The following is a 22,246-nucleotide window of genomic DNA, read 5'->3' as shown; positions in this document are numbered from 1 at the left end:
CCTAAACTTTTATCTTTTATTCAATATAGTCCATAAACCCAAAACTTAAACAATTAACACAATTAAAATCGAACTAAGCTAACGAATGTTCCATGGCTCTCATACAACCCATGTTTACCAAATTTCACATAAATTCATGCTAACTTTATTATTTTAGCAATTTAGTCCTTAAACTTTAAAATTAATCAAAATTACTTTATAAAATAGCCTTTTTTTATCTATCAAGCTTATAAAACTATCATCAAACTTAAAAAACATTATAAATTCATCAATGGTAACTTTAGAAATCTTTAACAATTTTGAAAATGGGGGTACGAATTAACTGAATTAAGTTACAACGATCTCAAAAATATAAAAATTACTAAAAACGAGTTTAGATTCCATACCATACAAAAGGCCGAATGCTAAAGTGTGTTTGAAGGCTTCAAATTCTTCTTGCATGGTGGCTTATTCGGTGGGAGAGAAGAAATGAAAAAGATGGTATTGTTTTCTTTTCTTTTCTTATTTTATTTTATGTTTAATTTATTTTTAATATCATTTTAATTAAAAACTTTTAACTTCAACAATTATAATCAATCATCCACCTTCCATTATAAGTTATAATGACTTAATTGCTATTCCAAGCCATGGAAAAACATTTTTTAACTCAATTAATTAATATTAATCAATAGTGATTAAATTTTATAAATTTTACGATTTAGTCTTTTTTCTTTAATTAACTCTTCAAATATCAAAATTTTTGGACCAATTTTCAATATACCTATATAATCGCTCCGTAAATATTTAATAAAAATATTTATGATCTCGGTTTATAGAAATGAGGTATCGATACCTCTTTTTCTAAAACAACTTAACTTTAAGGACAAACTACTTGGACTTAACTATTCATTCAAATCATAAAAATTATCAAATCAAAATTTAATATAATACTATATTTGACTAGTAAGTATTAAATAATAATATTTATGGACTCACTCGTCGAATTTGTGGTCCCAAAACTATTGTTTTCGCCACCACTGAAAACGAGTTGTTACAACAGGTCGTTCGGTTTCGCGAATTACACTTTGAAAAACGGAAAAAAACATGATTTTTAGGGGTTTTGTGCATTCTAAGACCTATATATGACAAAAATAAGAAGATATGAGGGAACCGTCATAGAATACTCAAGAAAACAATTTGAAAAACACCATTGAAACCGATTCTAAAGCAGATTTTGTCAAGATTGAAGACTCCCGGTTGACTTCTCAGGAGATTATAATGAGTTTCTTTGTTTCTTTCGATTATACTATCTTTGGGAGGTTTTTATTTGCAAACATAAACTAATTATCTAAATACCTAGGGGAGATGAACTCTATGATAAATTCTGTTGTTTGATTTTTATTTTACGCAGTAAAGACTTAGATCTTCTTTTCAATTATGTGTTCTTAATTATTGGTTTAATATTTCTAAACTATTGATTCATGTTTGATTTGCTTAAATCAAAGGAGGAATAGAGCATTTTTAATAGTAAATCTAGCGTAATTGAATGGAGTTGCATACAATTCTAGAAATAAGACGACATAAATCTACTGGATTAGAGTCAAATCTAATAGGGGGTTCCATAGATCGAGTTAAAACGATAATAGGGGTTTTAATTAGAAAGAAATTTCAATTAATCAACCTAGAGCCAGTTGCTTTTATTCTTTAAGAGAAATATTAACATAATTTAGGGACTTCTACAGATCAAGACACTAAGTAAAGGAATTGCGTAATTTAGATTGATAGTGACAGATAAAGTCTAGGTGACTTATTTCCTAGGTATTGTTTCGCTTCTTGGTTATTATTTGATTATTTTCCTGATTTGTTCTTTGTCACGTTCGTAGTTAATTGATTTAGTTAATTTTAGTTTTTAATCAATCACTTGAATTTATCGATTAAATAATAGAAAGATGGTAATTACTAATACTTTTAGTCTTCGTGGGAATGATATCTTTACTCACCGTAACTATACAATTAATTGATAAGTGCACTTAGCTTAATTAAATTTTTAGTTAGTTTACGACTGCATCACTAATATCCTTAATTATTATATTTTTATATAAAATTTATAATTAAAATAAATTATCTAGTTGATCAACTAACTTTTAAAACATTTTTATTTTGGTCACAAAAAATTTCCTTTCAATTTGGACACCATCGTTAAAGAAATTTATCATGTCATTCAAGCTTTAATCTATTAACGACAGTTAAGAAAAAGAAAAGAGGCATTTAAATAGATTTTTGGTCAAAATTTCTTTAAATTTGAGTCAAACTTTTGCATCCACCAATTAAAACCCACATTGAACATCTTCCAATCTCCATTGTCCTCTCCATGCCTAGCACCTCCTTCCCCTTTCCACATACCACCGACCAACACATTGCACCACCCAAGTGACATTTTCTGTAAGGAAATCCCAAATTTCCATGTATTTTGTAGATTCTCAAAAGATCATATTATCGAATACACGTTAGAGATGAGTTTGGAAGCCGAATAACATAGCTATAAAAACCCAAATTTCTCTCAAGCAACAAAGATCATCCAAGCTAGAGAACTTTTGATTCTTTAGTAAATTTCCATTTCTTTATTGAAAAAAAACAAAACATTACCATTTATAGCAAGCCATTGAACTTTCGATGTATCCAAGTTAGAACACGTTCAATTCATTAATAAATTTAAACAAGAGATAGGTTATCGTTAGAAAGCAAAGTTTTAGCTTTCCCCTAATCATGAACCCCAGCTTTGACTGAAATCCCTTTTCCCAGTACTACCCGTTGCTCTACCTACAAATATAGTTTTCTTCTTTGTATCCACATTTGCTGCCTCTTTAGTTTCAGAAACTTCCTCTCATCTAACAAAACCATTAAAAAAAGCAAATTCAATAAGGGATAAAAGAAAAGGTAATCAAAAGGGAAAAGAGGAAGCTTGTTATGGGGATTACCATGGTAGAACATAGAGGCCTGGTTTTAATGGTTGAGGAGGGAAATGAAGGGAAAGATTTGGAGAATAGAGAGTTTATGAGAAAAAGAGGAGTGGCCATAGATTAAAGACAAATGTTGACTGGTCTTTATTTCTCTTTAAATCTTTGTTCAAATGATGAAGAAAAGTTCTGGTTGTGCCATGGTATGCTCTCTTGTATTTCAGGTAGGCAATGTAAGGAAATGTCACGTGGGTAATGCAATGAGAGCGGAAAAAGGTGTTGGGCATGGAGAGGATAATGGAGGTTGCAAGATGTTGAAGATTCAGATTTAAAGAAAATTTAGCCAAAAAATATATATTTAAAATTGAGGTTTTTCTTTTTTATTTTCTCTAAAGCAATTAAATATTTAAAACTTGAATGAGTAAAATAATAAATTTTTCTAACACCAATGGCTAAATTGAAATATTTTTTGAAAGATTAAAATAAAAGCACCCTAGATCATAACTAAATAATTTACCCTTATTGTTATATACCTGTAATCGCCAACCCAAATGTCCTAGAAGGATTCGGGTCTCCGACCCTTGTTCTAGATGGACTCGACTCGGAAGAGGCGTATTCGCCAAGACAACTCGCAAGAAGAGTTTGTAGACACATCTCGCAGGATGGGGTCGCGAACGGTGTTCGCAAAAAGGATTGCGAGCCTTACAAGTAATCCATACTCGTAACCAACGGGTACGGAACTTGTTGAGGATGCCAACCCCATGATCAGAAAAGACCGTGTGCTACGCAGACATGCATCCAACAAGCTAAGGAGCATGCAGAGAATATCAGCACCAGAAGCAGAGAATGTCAGTATCGGAAGCCCCAAGACCGAAAGGAAATGATAGACCCAATTATGAGATGTAATAGTAACAATATAAGCATATATAAATACCTCAATGACATATGAGAAAAACACTCCCAACACTTATAATTACCCCAAATTTAAAAATCCTTAACAATTACATTGGCAATCTATTCTTCATAATTACAATATCATAATTACAGTTAACACTAATACATTGTTGAATTTTTTAAAAATCTTACTCACTAAAATAAGTATTATTAACTAAAAAATTCTTATTTATGAAACACCTTATCTTATTTTCCTTTTAATTTTTCAGTCAAACTTAAACTTTTTTCAAAATCTGGAAAGTAAAAAAGAATTTAAAACAACTATTTTTAAATATGAAAATTTCTTTTTAAATACATTTAAACCATTTTTAAAATTTTAAATAATTATAAAAATATTTTAAAATTTACTTATAAGGTTAACAAACCAATATGCACATATAGTAGGGGAAAAAAACTAATACTTTATCATTTAAATAGGTTGGATAAAGGAAGAAATTGTAGTTTTCATTAAATGAAAAACATCTCATTTTAGATCAAGAAAGATGTTTTACAATATATATGAAAATGAAAATGTGATATATTGACTTTTGCTAAGCCTCGCTGATTGATAGGGCCACGTGAGAAATTCTTTTAGGAGCGAATTTAAGTTTATATTTTTATGATAATAAAAGTAAAATTTTACGATTTTAATAATTTATGTATTTGTAATTTTTAAAGAATTAAATTAATTTTTCTTATTTTTGTAATTAAAGTGTAAATTTGTCATTTATTAATTTAAATTTTTTAAAATTATAAAAAGACTAAAGGTGAAATTTTCAATTTTAGGAGGTCGGGCCCTCTACCAGTCCCCTTTGGCTCCGCCCCTACTGATTGGGTATTAGCTCAATTGGTATGGGTATTGTTGTCAATGCAGGAGGACATGGGCTTAAGTGTGTTGAATTGCATCATCCTCCTATTTATAAGTCGGGAAGAGACTATATGGATAATTTTAGATATTGTGTTAAAAGAGTTTACTAAACGGTTAAGTTGAAAATCAATATTCTTCAAGGATATAATAGATATAGTTAATGTTTGGTTAAATATTAATTATGAAAATGTGATTTTACACGGTTAAAGTTGGATTCTAATTCACACATATTGTTTATATGTCGTGATTTACTGTCAAAGCAGTTGATCTCAAAAAGAAAGATCAAAGGTAACATAAATATGTAATAATAAGATAAAAGCATGGATATTATATATATATATATATATGTTAGTTTCTTTACTCCGGTTTTATTGTATTTGTCAATTAAAATATTTTATAATTATTTTATAAATTTAATTTTATAATTGATATTATAAGTAAATTTAAATATTTTGTAGATATCTAAATGAGCACTTACATTTTATAGAATATTACTTAAGTGATACATAGAGCACGAGTATGATATTTTGTTAAATTATCTGTGCTCTACATATCACACAAGTTGGTTGTGTATATTAAATTTATAATATTAGATTTTGTTTAAAATTGATACATAGAGCACGTATAACAAAAATTGTTACATTGCCTGTGATTTATGTATCACATGTTGCTTGTGTATCTTATTATATATTATATATAATATTATAATATTAAAAATAAATTAGTATTTGTAATATTTAAAATTATTGTATTTAAATAAAAAAACTAAAACAATCTACCGAGTAAGCAAGTTTAATAATATATGACATATATGCATAAGTATAAATTTTGAATTTCTATGTAATCCCTTTAAGAAATTTGAAAATCTAATTTGAGGCTCCAAAACTAAGAATGAAGTCCCTGATGGTGAGTATTGTATATAATGTTATTTCCTGTTGCGTAGGTAATATGAAATGTTTTTGGGTTGAATGAAAGGCATTAGTATATAGAGTAATAACTATAGTATATAATGAGGAAAAAGGAATGTAAAGAAAATAATGAATGTATTATTGTGTTATTTGGCTAGAAAATATAAAACTAGCTATAATGCATCACACATTATGTAATATGTTGTATTATTGAAAAGCTGTTGACATGAAAACTTGGAAATTCAATTACAGTACTCCATGCCTATAGTAGGGGTTTAATTTAATGGTGGATTAATCCAACATGCACTTGCTACGAGCGAAACCCACCTTTTTGTTTGCGAGATCGAATTCCCACAAATGATTTTGCATTAAGAGGTTGCCCAGTATGTTCATTTGAGGCCAAGCTAACCTAGTAAACCCTAGGCATTTCACTCCTTTAGAATCGTCGAAGATATAACCGTTGACCGCCGGCTCGAGCTTAGCTCCCCCCTCGAAATGGAGGGCCACTCGGGGAACGCGCGTCTCATCAAACTCTCCAGCTGGTGGAGCATTGAAGCAATAATCCAAATTCCCTTTCGTCTTGTTATACATGCTTAAAGAAGGTTCGAAAGCAGCAATGACTTTTTCGAACGCCTGTTCCACCAGATGCGTTACGGTACTACCTGAGTCCACAATCATCCCACCGGCTCCTCTGTCAGTCATATCCCATACATATGATGGAATATCCAGCATCGTGCCATTAACTGAGATACCGGTGACCTTTATAGGATAAAGTGAGGTCATTTTTGATTCTTCGGTTAACAGATCTGTGAATTGCATGTTTGGCACTTGATCTTCTGCACCAAAGACGAGGTAGCTGCTCTCCGATTTTATGATCCAATGATTCTCCAAGCAGAAGGAAAACTTGCCCCCGAACTCATGAGCTGCTTTCACAGCAAAAGACAACGGATTGAGCCCTAATGCTAGTATCCCATCGACTGTCTTAAACCTATTCTTTTGGTTTAAACCATCGGTGCACCCCATCGTCATTTCTAGTCCCTTCTTTTGGCCGTTGCTGAATCGGAATTTAACTGTTTCATTGAAGTAGGATCCCCCCACATTTAATCCATCCAAATAACTATGAACAACAAGCGTAACAAGGTTAGGTTAACTCTAGTATATCAAACAGCCAGCCAAAAAAGGATAAAATGTGATTAATAAACAAAAATAAACCATTTTGACAAAACATGCAAAAGTGACTAAATTTATCATTAAGCTTTTTAATTTATTTAAATAAACAACAAATAATACAATTGTTGTGATATTGGACTCGTAAAAAAAAATAAAAAAGTGATTATGAATATATAATTACCTGTAATCATAATAGCATGGTGCGTTTGGATGAGGGCAAGTTACGAGAGTACTTGCTTTGTCGATGGTCTTGCACTCTTGTGATGAACATGGAATGCTCTTAAAGCTGCTTGATTGATTAGGGTAAAAATACCTTTGGCCTTCCTCGACTGAGGAACAATCAACGCACAAATATTTGCATTTAAACCATGTAAGACAGCTACCCGTATCCACCAGCAGAGTAAAGGTCTTGGCAGGGGTCCCCATCCTCAAGGAAACAAAGTATTGCCCGATCCCCATATCTGCCGCCGATCGGAATGGGAACTCCACCCAATCGTTCGCCTTCCCCACTACGCCTAGCCTCCGTTTAATGGCATGAAGTCTAGCCTTGTCGCTCTGCACCAGCTGTTTTAATCGTTCCTCTGAATTTTTTGGGGGTCCAAGGGTCGTTCCAGGATTGTGTCCTAGCTCAGGTGAATGCCTGTGAATCAGCTTGAGCTTTTCGCTGCGTTGGCTTTTCACAGCATCCGCCTCAAACACCAAACACCCATTGAAAAGAATGAAGCATAACAGGGAAACCAGGGATATGTTCCTCTCCATCCTTTATTTGAAGGCTGAGAAGGAGAAAAACCGAATGCCGGTGCAAGTATGATTGAATTGTTTCACCCTCCTTGAGCTTTTAAACATGATATGCATCCCCCTCGCTCCATACACTTGTTTGCATCTCCCTCATTTTCTTTCCACCCAACTATTTACTCTCTTTGATTTGACTCTTTCGTCCAACTCTATTTTTATAAAAACAGAGAATTATATTTGTAATTTAACTTTTTCTTTCAAATTTAATAAACAAAAATTTTATTAAAATATTTAAAACTAATGCGACTTTAAATGGACGGTATGTTTATTTCCGATAAAAGCAATTATTGTATAACACATTCTTTTTCATATAAATATGTATAACTCTTAGGCTTAGTTTGGATGGGCGGTGTGTTTAGCTCCGGTGAGGTTAAAAATAGCGGTGACGGTGAGATTAGTTACTATAGCGGTGAGATTAGGTATTGTAGCAGTGAGATTAGAAATAGCGGTGAAGTATGTGTTTGGATTCAAACGCAGTTGTAACGGTGAGGTGAGAATAAAAAATAACTATTAAGGACATCATATTAGAATTGATATATAATAAAAAAATTTTAAATTATTTTACTTTTTTTAAATTATTAAAATATGTGAATTTATTAATTTATTTAATAAAATATTAAAATATAAATTTATAATAAAATGTTTTTTCCTTTAGCCATCAACGTTTTCTATTTTTTCCATCAAAGTTTTTTTTTTACTTTTCTTTATTCAATTTATTAATAAATGAAAAGGGGTAAAAAAGGAATGACAGCTGCGTTTGGAGTTTTGAATTTTCAATTGGCCAGAAATAGAGCAGTGGAAATTTTGGGGTGTGGTGCGATGAACTCCCTTCCACTGCACTGAAAGTTGGCCATCCAAAGAGCTTCAAAGCAGCAGTTGCACAGAAATCAATAGAAAACGCACTGAACTGATGCAAAATTTAGATCCAAAGGAGGCCTTAAAAGAAAATGAAAAATATATAAGGATGCTTATGTTCTTTTCATAATTAAATAACTTTTTCTTTTGTATATTTGTTGTAATATGAACTTATTTTGGTACGTGTGTAACAGTTGAAAATCCCCTGCGCACTTCATATTTATTAAATACTGAAAACTTAAAAAATAATTAAGTCTTTGTTTTTTTTTCTCACACTCAATTTGATATTTAAATTATCAAAATGTATTAAAAAGACTTTACTGTTAACTTTAACAGTTGATTTTTAAAATCAACTATCTTTAATTTTTTTTCCAGTTAAAGTCACATCGTGTTACAACCACGGCGTAACATGTGACAAAAAATTATAAAAATAAATTTTTTATAAAAATTATTAAATTTTAATAAAAATATAAAAATATTTAAATTTTATTAAAAGTTAGAAAAAATATAAAAATCTTTAAAAAATTATAAAATTTTATAAAAATCATAAAAAAATTATGAAATCTAGAAAAAAAATCCTTTAACCATTAACTTTAACCGTTGACCGTCAAAGTTAATGACTCCTTGGTATTTTTTCAGTTAAAGCCATCACGTATCGTAACACAACGTGACATGTGATGAAAAATGATAAAAAATAAAAAAATATAAAAAAACTTCTTTTGGTACAATATTTTTATAATTTTTTACGAATTTTATATTTCTTTATATTTTTTATAATTTTCTTACGACTTTATAAAATTTTATAAATTTTTTTCTAATTTTTAATATTTATATTTTTATTAAAATTTAATAACTTTTATAATTTTTATTTATTTTTATCTTTTATCTTTTTTTGTCACATGTCATGTCATAGTTGTGACACGTGTTAACTTTAACTAAAACAATTAGGAGCAGTCAACTGTTTAAGTTAATGGTCAAAGAGTCTTTTTAATGAATTTTGATAATTCAATTACTTATTTTAGTGTAAAAAAAAGGAGAGACTTAATTTTTTTTTTGAAAAGTTTGAAGACCTTTTTTATACGTTTGAAAGTTCAATTACCAAATTGAGTGTAAAAAAAAGAGAGAGTTAATTGTTTTTTTGAAAATGTTTAAGGCTTTTTACACCCTTAAGCTAATATTAAAAAAAATTAACATTAATCTATAAATTTTTATCATATCTGTTCTTTTTTATATAATATCTAGAATTAACTATAGTCCTCTCCCATCTTTAAACAGAAACAGAAGATTTGATCGACAACAATACTAAGGCTGTGTTCTTCGTTACTTAAGAAACGAGCTTTTACTTAGAAAAGTGCTTTTCTTTGAAAAGCAATGAAGAACAAGTTTCATTTGGTAGCAAATTTCAGAAGCTGAGAAGTGTTTTTGGCCAGATGGAGAAGTAAAAATTTTTAGTTTTTTAGCCAAAAAGTGCTTTTTGGGCTGGTTCATTTACTTTTTTAGCCACACACGAACGCCCTTCTTTGCTCTTTGGTCTCTGCTCTCTGCTCTCTGCTGGTTCTTTGCCCTCATCTCTGCCCTCTGCTGGTTCTTTGTTCCTCTGCCCTCTGCCGGTGAGTCTTCTGTATATTTTTGTTCGTCTGGGATTGATTTTCGTAATTGATTGAAGATTGGATAGGAGATAAACTTAGGTTGTCAACGCTTCCTTCATCTCCTACATCGAGCAAAAAGAGTAAGAGACAACAATGGTTACTTTCCGGGTAAGTTTTCAACGCTTCGGTTTTATCTGATCTACCCCAGCCACCCTCTCAATTTCCCTACCTTTTTTACTTCGATTTTCTACGATTTCTCCTCGTTTTTTCTAATTTTATGCTGAAATTTAGTTTCGATTTTGCGATGGTATTAATGGGTTTTGATCCATTAGAATGTTTGGGTTTTCATTTCTTTGAAATTTAGTAGTAAACTATGGGATTGTTAACTCTGGGATTATATCCTACAGTGGATTATATCCCACTGTCAAATAACTTTGTTGGATTTTCTAACTGTGCATTTCTTTTTAAATCTTTTTAAGCAATGACTAATATGTTTGTTAACTCTGGGATTATATTCTACTGTTTGCTTCAATGTGCCTTTTGTATATGTCCTCCTGGTGAGACTGGTCCTTCTATCTGATAAATGAATTAATTTGAATTTTTTCCCTTTTTTGCAGGCAATCTTGAGAGGAACCATCCAGGTCCCAACTCTTACCAGTGATGTTGTGCTCAAGGTTTGTTGGAAATTGTGTATGATTGTGATAAGCTTAGAAAGGGACCTCTAATTATTTGTTATAGTTGAGGCTCCTAATCTATGTTGCTTTCAATTTGCAGGTCCGTCCTGGCACTCAACCAGGCCAGAAGGTTATTCTAAAGAATAAAGGTATGGACAAGATCTGGGAATAAGATAGATATATATATTTGGTTCCTTTTCCAATTTGGTTTTAAAGATATAGGTTTTAACTTTTTTTTTTGTGATTTAGGTGGATATAATTTCAATTGATTTCTCAGACAAGTTGCTGTTTCGATTGAAATTGCCTATGGTTAAAGCTGCTATTAAGGTTTGTTATTGACTTGATTTCTATACTCATTCAAAATTGAAAATTTGATTTGTTTTAATGGATATTTTCATCTTGAGGTCTCACAGCGTGGGATATATTTTGAAATAACATATTCTGATCTTATTGTGGATGTTCATCAAATGAGGCAAATCATATCCAATGCTAAGGTGAGGAATCCAGAGCTTGTCACATTGTTTTTGAACGGTTGTTTCTTTCTTTTTTTCTTCTTTTTTTTTACTGTGTTCTCATAATTCTTGTGTTTTAGCGCATTAAAATATAAATTTATAGCTGATGAAATGGTGATGAACTAGGATATGAACAATTGGTGAGTAGCAAAAATTGAGAGATTTAGTTATGATTTTTTAGTTGCTTTATAAGATGCAATTTTGGTTGTTCTAGATAGTAGTGGATGCTGTCAATGTGAACTAATTATCTGTAGCATTCTTTCCAGTTGCTGCTGGATTGGACTCGAGGAAAAAATGTCATACTTTCTAGTGCTGCACCTTCTGTATGTGAAGTTAAGAGGGCCTAATGATGTTGCAAACTTAGCATATTTGCTTGGTCTCTCTATGGAACGAGCTAAAGCAGTTATTTCCAAAAATTGTAGGTATGCTAATTCACAGAACTTTGCAGTTTTTGCGAGGGCCGTAGTTAATGTCTTATTCTGTGTGGACCTCCTTTTGTTTCATCTTTCAGGAGCCTTTTGACCAATGCTTTGAGAAGAAAGCACTTTTTCAAGGAGGCTATCAGAGTTGAAGCAGTGTCCTCCAGTATAAATCTTTGGAACTTGGAAATTAGCAATCAAAGTTTCAATATTGTCGATGTAAAGCCTGCAAACATGGAGGATCTAACTGGTAAGCCTATTCTATTTTGGTACTTTAGTTTGTTGCTTTCACTTCTTAAAGCATATGCAAGTTCAGTGCTGTTCAATATATTTGCAAAAGTAATGGTTATTGTAATGTCTATCATTGCAGAGGTTATAACATCAGCAGAGTTTCACCCTACCCACTGTAATATGCTAGCATATAGTAGTTCAAAGGGCTCAATTCGCCTCATTGATTTGCGGCATCAGCTTTGTGTGATTCTCATGCCAAATTGCAAGTGTTTTACCGTTTTTAGTTACTTTTGTCTATCATTGCAAGTGTTCAATAAATGATCTTGTGTGCTAGAGTAATTGATGGCTTTACATGCTGTTCTAAAGATCAGCTGGTGTTTCTTGGCACATGTTATGAGTGATTATATGCTGTTCCAAAGTGTTGATGAAATCATGAAAATAGTTGAAGAGGCCAAAGTTGCCCCTAGAGTATCACGGCCTATCAGAGGCTTTGGCTAGGGTGGAGAAGAAGATGAGGATGCAAAGGAAGAAGATGCAGAAGAAGACGAAGAAGATGAGTACGAGAAAACGGTAAAAGAGGTACATGCCAGTGGAGAAATTCACGTCTCTTAAGGAAAAAAGAGAGTAATATATGGTTTCCAAATGTTGGAGCTTTGGTGTCTTTTAGTGCTTACATATGTTCTTATAAATATGATGTCAGTTTTTTGCTATTGGACCTAAGTGTTGAATAAACAACCTGTAAATTAGTGTGTTTTGGACAAGAAGTTGAAATGGGGGTTAAGGATGCCATAGTGAGGCGATACTACTATGCTGGCGAGTAAGATGAGAGCCACTGGCCGACAATTTCTTATTTCCTTTGGATGCTCAACACATATGACATGCTGCAAAATTGTTTCTTGCCAATGATTTATTTTATGTTCTTATGAACAAAGTGACTCTGATCTTTGATGTAGTTTTATATCATTATCATGAAATTTAGGCAGAACCTAAGAACTATTTCTTTGTTTACGAGGCAACTTTGTTAGTGGCTTATTGGCAATGATCTTTTCTGGATGTGTATTATTCAACCATCTATTTATACAATTTCTGTACTTTATTTACAAAAATAGCAGTATGTTACTCCTCGGTAGACACTTTAGTTCCATTCTTGTTCATCTTAAAACAGTATGCAATGTTAATGATGTGGACGGTCCACTAATTTGGCATATTGTTTGGTTCCTGAGACTCGTTATTTAAATGATTGGAATTGAAGAATTCATCCTAACAATCTTCTTTCCATGAAATATTCTTTTTTACGTTCTTTATCAGACAGTCTCGACTTTCATTTTCATATGCTTATCAAATATAAGTATTGTATTAACCAAATCATTTTCATATGCTTATCAAATATAAGTATTGTATTAACCAAATCATTTATTGAATATAACCAAATCATTTTCATATGCTTATCAAATATAGCATCTAGTTTAATAAATTCACTTTAAATTGTAAATGCTATTGACAAATTTTTAGTATTTATATTTAGTATATAAATATTATCCCTTTTTAAAACTTTAATCCAAATATATGTAATATTTTAATTCGTTAGGTTTATATTTTCTATGTTATGTTAGTATATAATATGAGTTATATATTCAAATACATTTTAAAATAAAATAATACAAATTTATTAAAAGCATTAATTAAAAATAAAAAATAATTTTTATAATAATACAACGTGTCAATATCTAATTACAAATATTTAATTTTTATATTTAAATATTTAAATATAGTTTATATATTTTAATTAAATTTTATAAATAATTAATATTAATTACTTAGAAATATTTAAAATTAATATTATATATTAAAATATTAACAATAAGTTATAATAAATTATTTTTTTATATTTTTGCTAAAATATCATAATATTAACTAATTTGAACATTATTTAAATACATATTTGTTACTTTATAATCTCATGTCTAAAATAGGCATTTTATTCTTCAAAAGCACTTTTTAACATGAATGCCAAACACTCAAATTTCTCAAAAGTACTTCTCAAAAGTAATAAAGAACTGACTTTAATACTAATTGAGTTAATACTCACTTGAATTAAATGTGATTCAGTCCAATTTTTCGGCCACTTTAATTCATCTAAAATCGGAAACAAGGTCCAAAAACATTCCACAGGCCATCAATGTATCCTTTATCTGTGCTAATATATGTGGTTGACTTTGAATTATTTTATGCATAATGATTTACAAGGAATTCTAATTTTATAGAAAAAAAAGTTATTTTAATTTATATATTTGTATTATTTATCAAATCACTAAAAAATAGATAAAAAAGTTAACACTTGTTAATTTTATTAACACGTGAATTACTATGTGGATATCATATCATAAATTAATTAATTTTTTAAAAATTTAAAATTTTAAAAAAATTAAATATAAAATATATTTTTTAAAATTTTTAAAAAATTAATTAATTGATAACGTGGACTACCACATAGATGCCATGTTAGTAACATTTTTTCATCCATTTTGAAGTAACTTGACAGGCAATGCAAATTCACGGGCTAAAAGAGATAAAAAAAATAGAGTTAAAATGATTTTTTTTATAAAATTGAAGGGTCAAATAAGTTATTATATCTTTATTTTATTTCTTTTATTTAAAATTTAATAGTGTCATTGACCTGCCCTAACTCTTATCTATGTTTTTCTATGTTGTGTTTTTCTTAAAGCCAAAAGTTCGAACGGTAATAGGAGTCAGATATTAGATTCTAATTTTTTTTTAATTCTCATTACATTTTAAATTTTTTAATCTTAATTAAGTCTCTTCATTTTTTCAGAAATTACTATTAACCTTTTAAAATATTTTGAAAAATAATTTCTCATTTTTTTAGATAATTCTCATTACTACTTTTAATTTATTTAAATTTAACTAGACTATTAATTTCTTTTAAAATAAATTCTCATACAAGCACCTAAAACATTTAAAACTTTAAATTAAATTCTTAAAACTAAATGACAAAATTTGTCATTGCAAAAGTCCATATTACTCAATGATTCCTTGTCTATTTACACTAATGGTAAATTGTTTGGCTAATGGCTAATTGATTTTGGTGAGTTAGGGTTTAAGACATTCTTAGGTTAAACCAATTGAACATACTATTTTCCATTGTGTGGTTTGGTATAATTACTTTATAATTAAGTTTCTCCTCTACATGTAGCAAGGGCAATTTTGTGTTTAACATCTATGAAGTCAACTTATGAACTCCAAGAGCATTTTTGTCAAATGTTAGGGTTGTAAACTTAGTTGTATTAAAGGCCTACTTAATGTCAAACATAAATGGGTCTCTTTTATCATCTTTCTAGTTCTCTCTTTTATTACTTTTATCATGTTTAGGTTTTTAGTTTTTTCCTTTCTTAGCTTAGTTAGTTAGTAGTTGTTAAGTTTCTTCATTTTATTGTAGCTTTAACTTTTTTACAATTAGATGCAAAACATTCTCTTGTTATTTTGATTTCTCTTTAAAGTACCTAATAGATTTTCTCTTTGTCAGCTTTCAAAAGTATAAAAATATCATCTTTGGGTTGTATTTTCTTCTCCTTTCTTGCTGTTATCATCTTTAAAAAGGACTCCCTCAATAGCCATTAAGAACTTCTCAACTTTGTCATTTTTTTATGTTTTCTTTGATGAATCATTTAAGCATGAAATTGACTGATATTTGTATGTTGATGATGGATAGGCGCTAAATCTTATGTGGTTGGTTGTTTGAAATGTTGTATGGATAGTTTTTGGGTTAGGGACTAAATCGTAAAAATTAGACTAAATCAAATAGACTTCAAAACCTAGAATTGACGTCTCTAGATGAACAATTCGATAGGTGATATCGATAGGAGAACCTATTGTGTACCATTTTGATTGTCCTAATTTAATTTAGTGAGGTCGAGAGATAAACCGAACTAAATTATCCAATTGGGTAAAATGGTGACCGAAAGGTAACATTGGACCAATTAAGAGTTTGAGCAATTTAGATCATTAATTCAAGAATTAAATAGAAACATGGATATCAACCGACCACTTTAGTTCATTGAATTGATATTTGTACACTTTTATCTGTTATTCAATTTAGTCCTCTTAGGTGCAGTTTAGTGTAATTAATCTTTTATTTTGATTTGTAACACCCCTAACCCATATCCGTTGCCAGAACAGGGTTATGGAATATTACCAGAGCTTACAGATCAAATACAATAAATTCTTAACATTTACTATTCATATCATAAATCAATCATAATGTCCCTTATATGGGCCCTTAAGGTCCGAAATTTGCATTAGAAACAAGTCGGGACTAAATCGAGAACTTAGAGAATTTTTTTCAAAATTTTTAAATTTTTTTCCTAGATACAAGGGACACCCACTCGTGTGGCTAGGCCGTGTGAGGTGACAAACCCTTGTCTCAGGTTGTGTGGGCATTCGATGTGAGGCACACGGCCGTGTCCCAGCCCGTGTCCATCCCCGTGTAACTCTCTGACTTGGGTCACATAGCCAAGCCACACGCCCGTGTGCTAGGCCGTGTGAATAATTTAATTTGCATTAATTAGGTGCAAGGGTCACACGGCCAAGACACACGCTTGTGTGATAGGCCTTGTGTCACACACGGCAGAGACACACGCATGTGTCTATGCCTATGTAAATAATTTTGAGTATTCTATTTCTCAAATTTAAGGATGTAGGAGACATACGGCCAAACCGTATGCCTGTGCGTATGGCCGTGTGTCACACACGACTGAGATACACACCCGTGTCTTTGCCCATGTGGACGAAAATAAACCATTTTCCAAGGCCACTTTTCTCACCCAATTTGTCCTCCACCTACATCAACACTTGAATACATTCACCAATCAATTCAAGACATTAAAATCAAGCCAAAACTAAGTCTTATGCATGACATATTATCATATATGTTCAAGTGTTTAAACGTACCAAAAACACACATATGCTTATAGGCATATTTTATTAATTATGCTAACTCAAAACCATTCATCAGTTAGTTTATATAATTCCCACCATATAACCATTTCATCAACACATCAAACATGTTTAAGCCATATATTTACATCTCAAAATATACCAATACAAGTCATACCAATGGCTAGTTTCAACCAAATATTTATATGCCATCATTTGGCGAATTTAACCTATACATGCCATTATATCCTAATTAAAGTTTTCTATTTATACTAAAAAAAAAGAGTTGAAGGATAGTGTGATCTTGCTCCAACCCGCTTCCAACCTTTACGAGCTTCCGAGTACTATAAAACAGAAGAAATAAAACAAAGTAAGCTTTTAAGCTTAGTAAGTTCTTATAACGAGAAATTAACTTACCATTCATTTACATTTAAAGTAAGCATACAAAGTACATCCAAATCAATTTAATCAATAACCTAAACACTCACATCCTCATCAAACATGTTAGTCATGTATTTCATATAAATAACAAGAACAAGAATGAGCTCATCAAATATCATATTTCCATGTGTTTTCAAGTAAATAAGGGTAACGATTCATTCGGAATTCATCTTATATCAAAATTTCACCCGTTGAATCATATGAAATTTCGATGGACACATGGGTAATACACACAAAGTGTACAATACGTTAAATTCGTCAACTCATATCAGGGAGTGCTCATAGAAGCACATAAACGGGAAGCTTATCCGAGCTATAACAGGAAGCTCGTAAGAGCCATACTCAGGAAGCTCAAGCGAGCCTAAAACGGGTAGCTCCGAAGAGACTTTAATTAGGAAGTTTCGGATAGCCATATATCGGGAAGTTCAAGCGAGACATATTGGAAAGCTCACAAAGAGTCTTTAATTAGGAAGCTCATGAAGAGTCATATATCGGGATGCTCATAAGAGCTAAGGTGTGTTCATAACACATGTAGGATCACAACCTATTGGGATGTTCTGAAGAACTATAACTGGAAGCTCACAAGAATCATATAACGGGGAGCTCATGAGAGCTAATAATAGGACACTCTTTCGAGCTATGGTGTGTCTGCAACATATACAAGACCACAACCAATACGAGAACCCTGTATCCAATCGAATTTCATTTATTCAGATGGGATTTAATATTTATCGGCCATCGTCAGATATGTGATTAGTTTCATATACATAGCAACTACATAACTCACATGTACAACATTTAATTCAAACATATAAATGTACACAATTTAGTTACACAAACTTACCTCGACACTTGTTCGTGTTTACAAGCTACTAATCCGATACTTTTTGTTTTCCTCGATCCAATTCCGTAATAGGTTTATTTGGATCTATACGAGTAAATTTAACTCAATTTAATACAATTCATATCAATTCAGTCCAACTCACATCTTAGGCAAAAGAACCGTTTTGCCCTTATACTTTTAATTAATTCTGATTTCATCCCTAGTCTCGAAAAATGAAATTCATGCAATTTAAACCTTATTCCAAGCCTAGCCGATTTTTACATATAACATTTACATCCCTTGTATTTCACAAAATTAAAATTTTTTCTATGTATTTTATATCTTTACAATTTAATCCCTACATCACAATTTCATGAAGATTTCATTTACAAAAGTTGTTCATCTATCAACAACCTTTCCATTTCTACCATAAAACTTCATAGTTCATGCTTATTCATCCATGGAAAAACTTTAATACTTTGATAACTTTGCAAATTAACCCCCAAAATAGCTAGATTAGGTTATTACGATCTCGAAAATATAAAAATTAATAAAAACGGAATAAAATTACTTACCCAATTAAGCCAAGTAAGTTTGCTTGAATGCTTTCTCTTAGTTAGGGTTTCCATGAAAATAATTTGGGGAAAGATGATGAAAAAGATGATATTTTGTTATTTAATTAATTATCATCTTTTATTATTTCTACTTTCCAATGTGTTCCTTTTCTTTACTCAATTTTCCATGGATGAATCATCATAATTATCTACTAACTCCTTTTAATGGTCTATTTGTCTTATAAGGACCACAAATTTTGAATTCCATAGCTATTTGATCCCTCTAGCTACTAGAATTCAACTTTTGGACTTTATGCAATTTGGTACTTTCTAACAATTAAACATGTAATCGGTAAAAATTTTCTTAACGAAATTTTTATACGATATTCCTATCATAAGGTAAATCATAAAAGAATATTAAATAAATTCTCTTTTGGAGTCAGATTTGTGGTCCCGAAACTATTTTTCTGATTTCATTGAAAACGGGTTGTTACGTGATTTGTCGTAATATAAAACTTAGTGATTAGCTAGCTAGATTTCTTAATTGCATGCATTAATGCATTATCATTGTTAGTCACCTTATCACCCAACCTCTCTTGGGTTCGATCTTTGGAATGCTTTAAGTGTTATATTATAACACTTTCAAATACTACAATTGATCTGTCATGCTTGCAATCAAACCGCTTTAATTCTTGATATTTTATATTGATTCTCTGCTTGGTGTTCGTATGTCGTGGCACAATCAATTATCCCTTTATAATATTAGTTGTAAAATTTATGCAAAATTATTAAATAATTTTAATATATTTTAATTAATACATATAAGAAACTCGTGCATCACATGAATAAAAAAACTTGTATATTATATAAAACAAGGAGTGTTGTAATTTTTTTTAAAAAAAAAACATTAAGTATAGAACAGGTATAATGGGTAAGTTTTTTGGCTTGGGTTTTAGCTTTTCCCCCATTTTATCGATTTGGTGATTGTTTTATTTTATTTATGATAGAAAGCGTTTCTCTAAAAAAATTTAATATTTTATTGGAATGAACATTGACATCTGGTTGTCTATGTTCATTCGTTTCAAAGCTTAATTTTAAAAAAAATAATTTTAAAAAAATAATTTATAAATTTATAAAACATTATTGAAAATTATAAAAATATTAAATAAAATTCAAAATTAATAAAAATCATTTAAAAGTTAACTCCATAATGAATCTCGACATATGGTTGTCTAGATTCATTAAAGAAGATTTTTCTAAATTATATAAAGTTTAAAAATATTAAAAATGAATTCTATTTAAAAATAAGATATGTTTATCTATATTTTAATTCTACTGATACATTTTAGTCTTATAAAAATAAAAAATATTTTAGAAAATAAATAAATAAAAATAAATTTTAATTTTATTAGTAGTATGTGTAAAGTTTTTTTCTTTTTTCTTTTAATTTGTGAATATATCCAATTTTTTGAACTTTTTAGGCTAACAAATAATGAAATAATTGATACACATTTTTAATAGATTTATTCACATTTAAGAAAAAAAACTTTACACATAAGATTAATAAAATTAAAATTATTTTTTTATATTTATTTTTTAAAATATTTTTTATTTTTTGTATATCTTAAAAGTAGGAATAGAATTAAAAAAATTGATAAACATATCATTTTTTAAAGAACATTAATTGTTTTTTTTTAACTTTATATAATTTAGAAATTTTTTCTTGAATGAATTTGGACATATGATTGTTCATATTCACATTTGTCTAGATTCAACGTGATCGAACTTAATTTTTAAATAGTTTTTATTAATTTCTAATTTTTTAAAAATGTTTAAATTATTTAATATTTTTATAAATTTTAATAATGTTTTCTAAATTTATAAAAAAAAATAAGCTTTTAAAGGAATGAACCTGGACAATAGTATGTCCAGGTTCATTCCAATAAAAATTTAAATATTTATTTTAATCTTTTTAAAAAATTGAAGTTTTTTTTAAATTTTTCTGACATGGAAATTCCACGTCAACAACCGTTGCTAACATGGAGTGCCATGTTAGCATCATTAACAGTCATGTTAGCGTTGTAACGATCAAAGACGAAAAACATTGGTTAAAGGGCTTAATTGATATAATTTGAGAGTTTAAGGGCTTAATTGATTGTTTTTTTGCCAAAGTTTTTAGGTACTCCTTTAGCCTTTTAAATTTAAGTCTGCCACATAACATATTAAGATGCTACCACATGTCACCACCCGAATGACTATCAGTGTCACGTTAGCACAAACTAACGATGTCAATGCGGAGGTATCAACCTCGGCTCAAAAAATATATCTATTAATTTCAGGTATCAACTAAGTCAAAAAAAAATTTAAATACCGTACTTTTAAATAAGTTCAAAAAGCAAACTATATATTAACTTTTTTAAATATATATATTGAGATAAAGAAAAAAAAACTTATACAATTTACTTAAGTTTGATCTCCATATAATTTTATACCAAATTGCGTAAATTTATACATATGTTTACTTATTTTACATTAATGTTAATTTGTATTTAATTATTTTCAAGAACTTAAACTAGTACCAACACCCGTTTATAAACTCTCTCTCTTTCTTTTTTCCCTGAAATAACCTTATTTTTAAGAATAACCAAAAAAAAGAAAAAAAAAAGTTATCTTACTTTATTCTTATTTTCTTAAGTTATTCTTGTACCAAATATTTGAAAATGCTCTAAAATGTTTGGAATTATGAAGGGGAATGGTAACCAACAACTACGTTTCAAAGTAAACAATCGCATGTGGAAAAAATAAAAACCCTTTCTGCTCTTTCTTTTGCCAATTCATCTCTATAAAAAATTGAAGTATTGAAAGTGAGTAATTAAGTAGCATTAATGTTTTTCCGTTAATTTTACATAAATTTGATTGATATAATAATAAATTAGGTTTTATAATTTACACATTTTATTAATTTGATCATGATTTAATAAATTTAGCTTGCAATATTTTTGTAAATGTGTAATCGTTGAGACTAAATTTATTAATTTTTTTTTAGAATCAAGACCAAATTAATAAAATATGTCAATAATGAGAGCTAAATTTATTATTATATCAATCAAAAGTATTCACAATTGATGAAAGACACTGGCATCGTGTTTTTTTTTTATTGTTCACTTTTAAAATTAACAGGGATTAAATTACTTTAATTTTTTGAAAGTGTCTACTTTACTCAATTTTAAAATTGAGAAGAATTGGAATCTGAACAAGTCATTTTACCTATGTGAAAACGTAATTTGGGTTTCAAATATATAAAAAATATTTTATTCAAAATCGTAGTTGATTTGTTGTACATCAATTTAAGAATCAGATTACTCATCCAAGTTTAAAGAGTCATTCAAAAATTTAAAAAAGTTTAAACAAAAATATAAAATTCAAAAATAAAAATTTGAACTAAAAAGTTAGATAAAACTAAACTAAATTAATATCATGCATAGGCTTGAATGGAACCATCTCCTTCCAAATGGACTTAAACTTTTGTAGGGATAAATATCAAAATTGTGTATGAACTTTAATTCAATGTGTGATGTCATATTG

The 22,246-nt window shown here is 29.6% G+C and overlaps 1 protein-coding gene and 1 pseudogene across 1 annotated transcript; one reads left to right on the top strand and one right to left on the bottom strand.

The window, feature by feature from the left end:
- Nucleotides 1–5,835: 5,835 nt before the first annotated feature.
- Nucleotides 5,836–7,636, bottom strand: LOC107912459 (aspartic proteinase NANA, chloroplast). Its single transcript, XM_016840646.2, has 2 exons — nt 6,997–7,636; nt 5,836–6,762 (listed from the first exon to the last, which is right to left on the bottom strand). The coding sequence occupies exons 1-2, from the start codon at nt 7,572–7,574 to the stop codon at nt 5,937–5,939; spliced, it is 1,404 nt and encodes a 467-aa protein (XP_016696135.2). The 5' UTR covers nt 7,575–7,636; the 3' UTR covers nt 5,836–5,936.
- A 2,571-nt stretch (nt 7,637–10,207) lies between these two features.
- Nucleotides 10,208–12,929, top strand: LOC107910951 (protein GAMETOPHYTE DEFECTIVE 1-like; annotated as a pseudogene).
- The last annotated feature ends 9,317 nt before the right edge of the window (nt 12,930–22,246 follow it).

Source organism: Gossypium hirsutum, chromosome D11, assembly GCF_007990345.1.
Source record: "Gossypium hirsutum isolate 1008001.06 chromosome D11, Gossypium_hirsutum_v2.1, whole genome shotgun sequence".
In the NCBI taxonomy this organism is placed as follows: domain Eukaryota; kingdom Viridiplantae; phylum Streptophyta; class Magnoliopsida; order Malvales; family Malvaceae; genus Gossypium; species Gossypium hirsutum.
The sequence above is the reverse complement of the archived record's forward strand: the minus strand, read 5'-3'. Positions and strand labels throughout refer to the sequence as shown.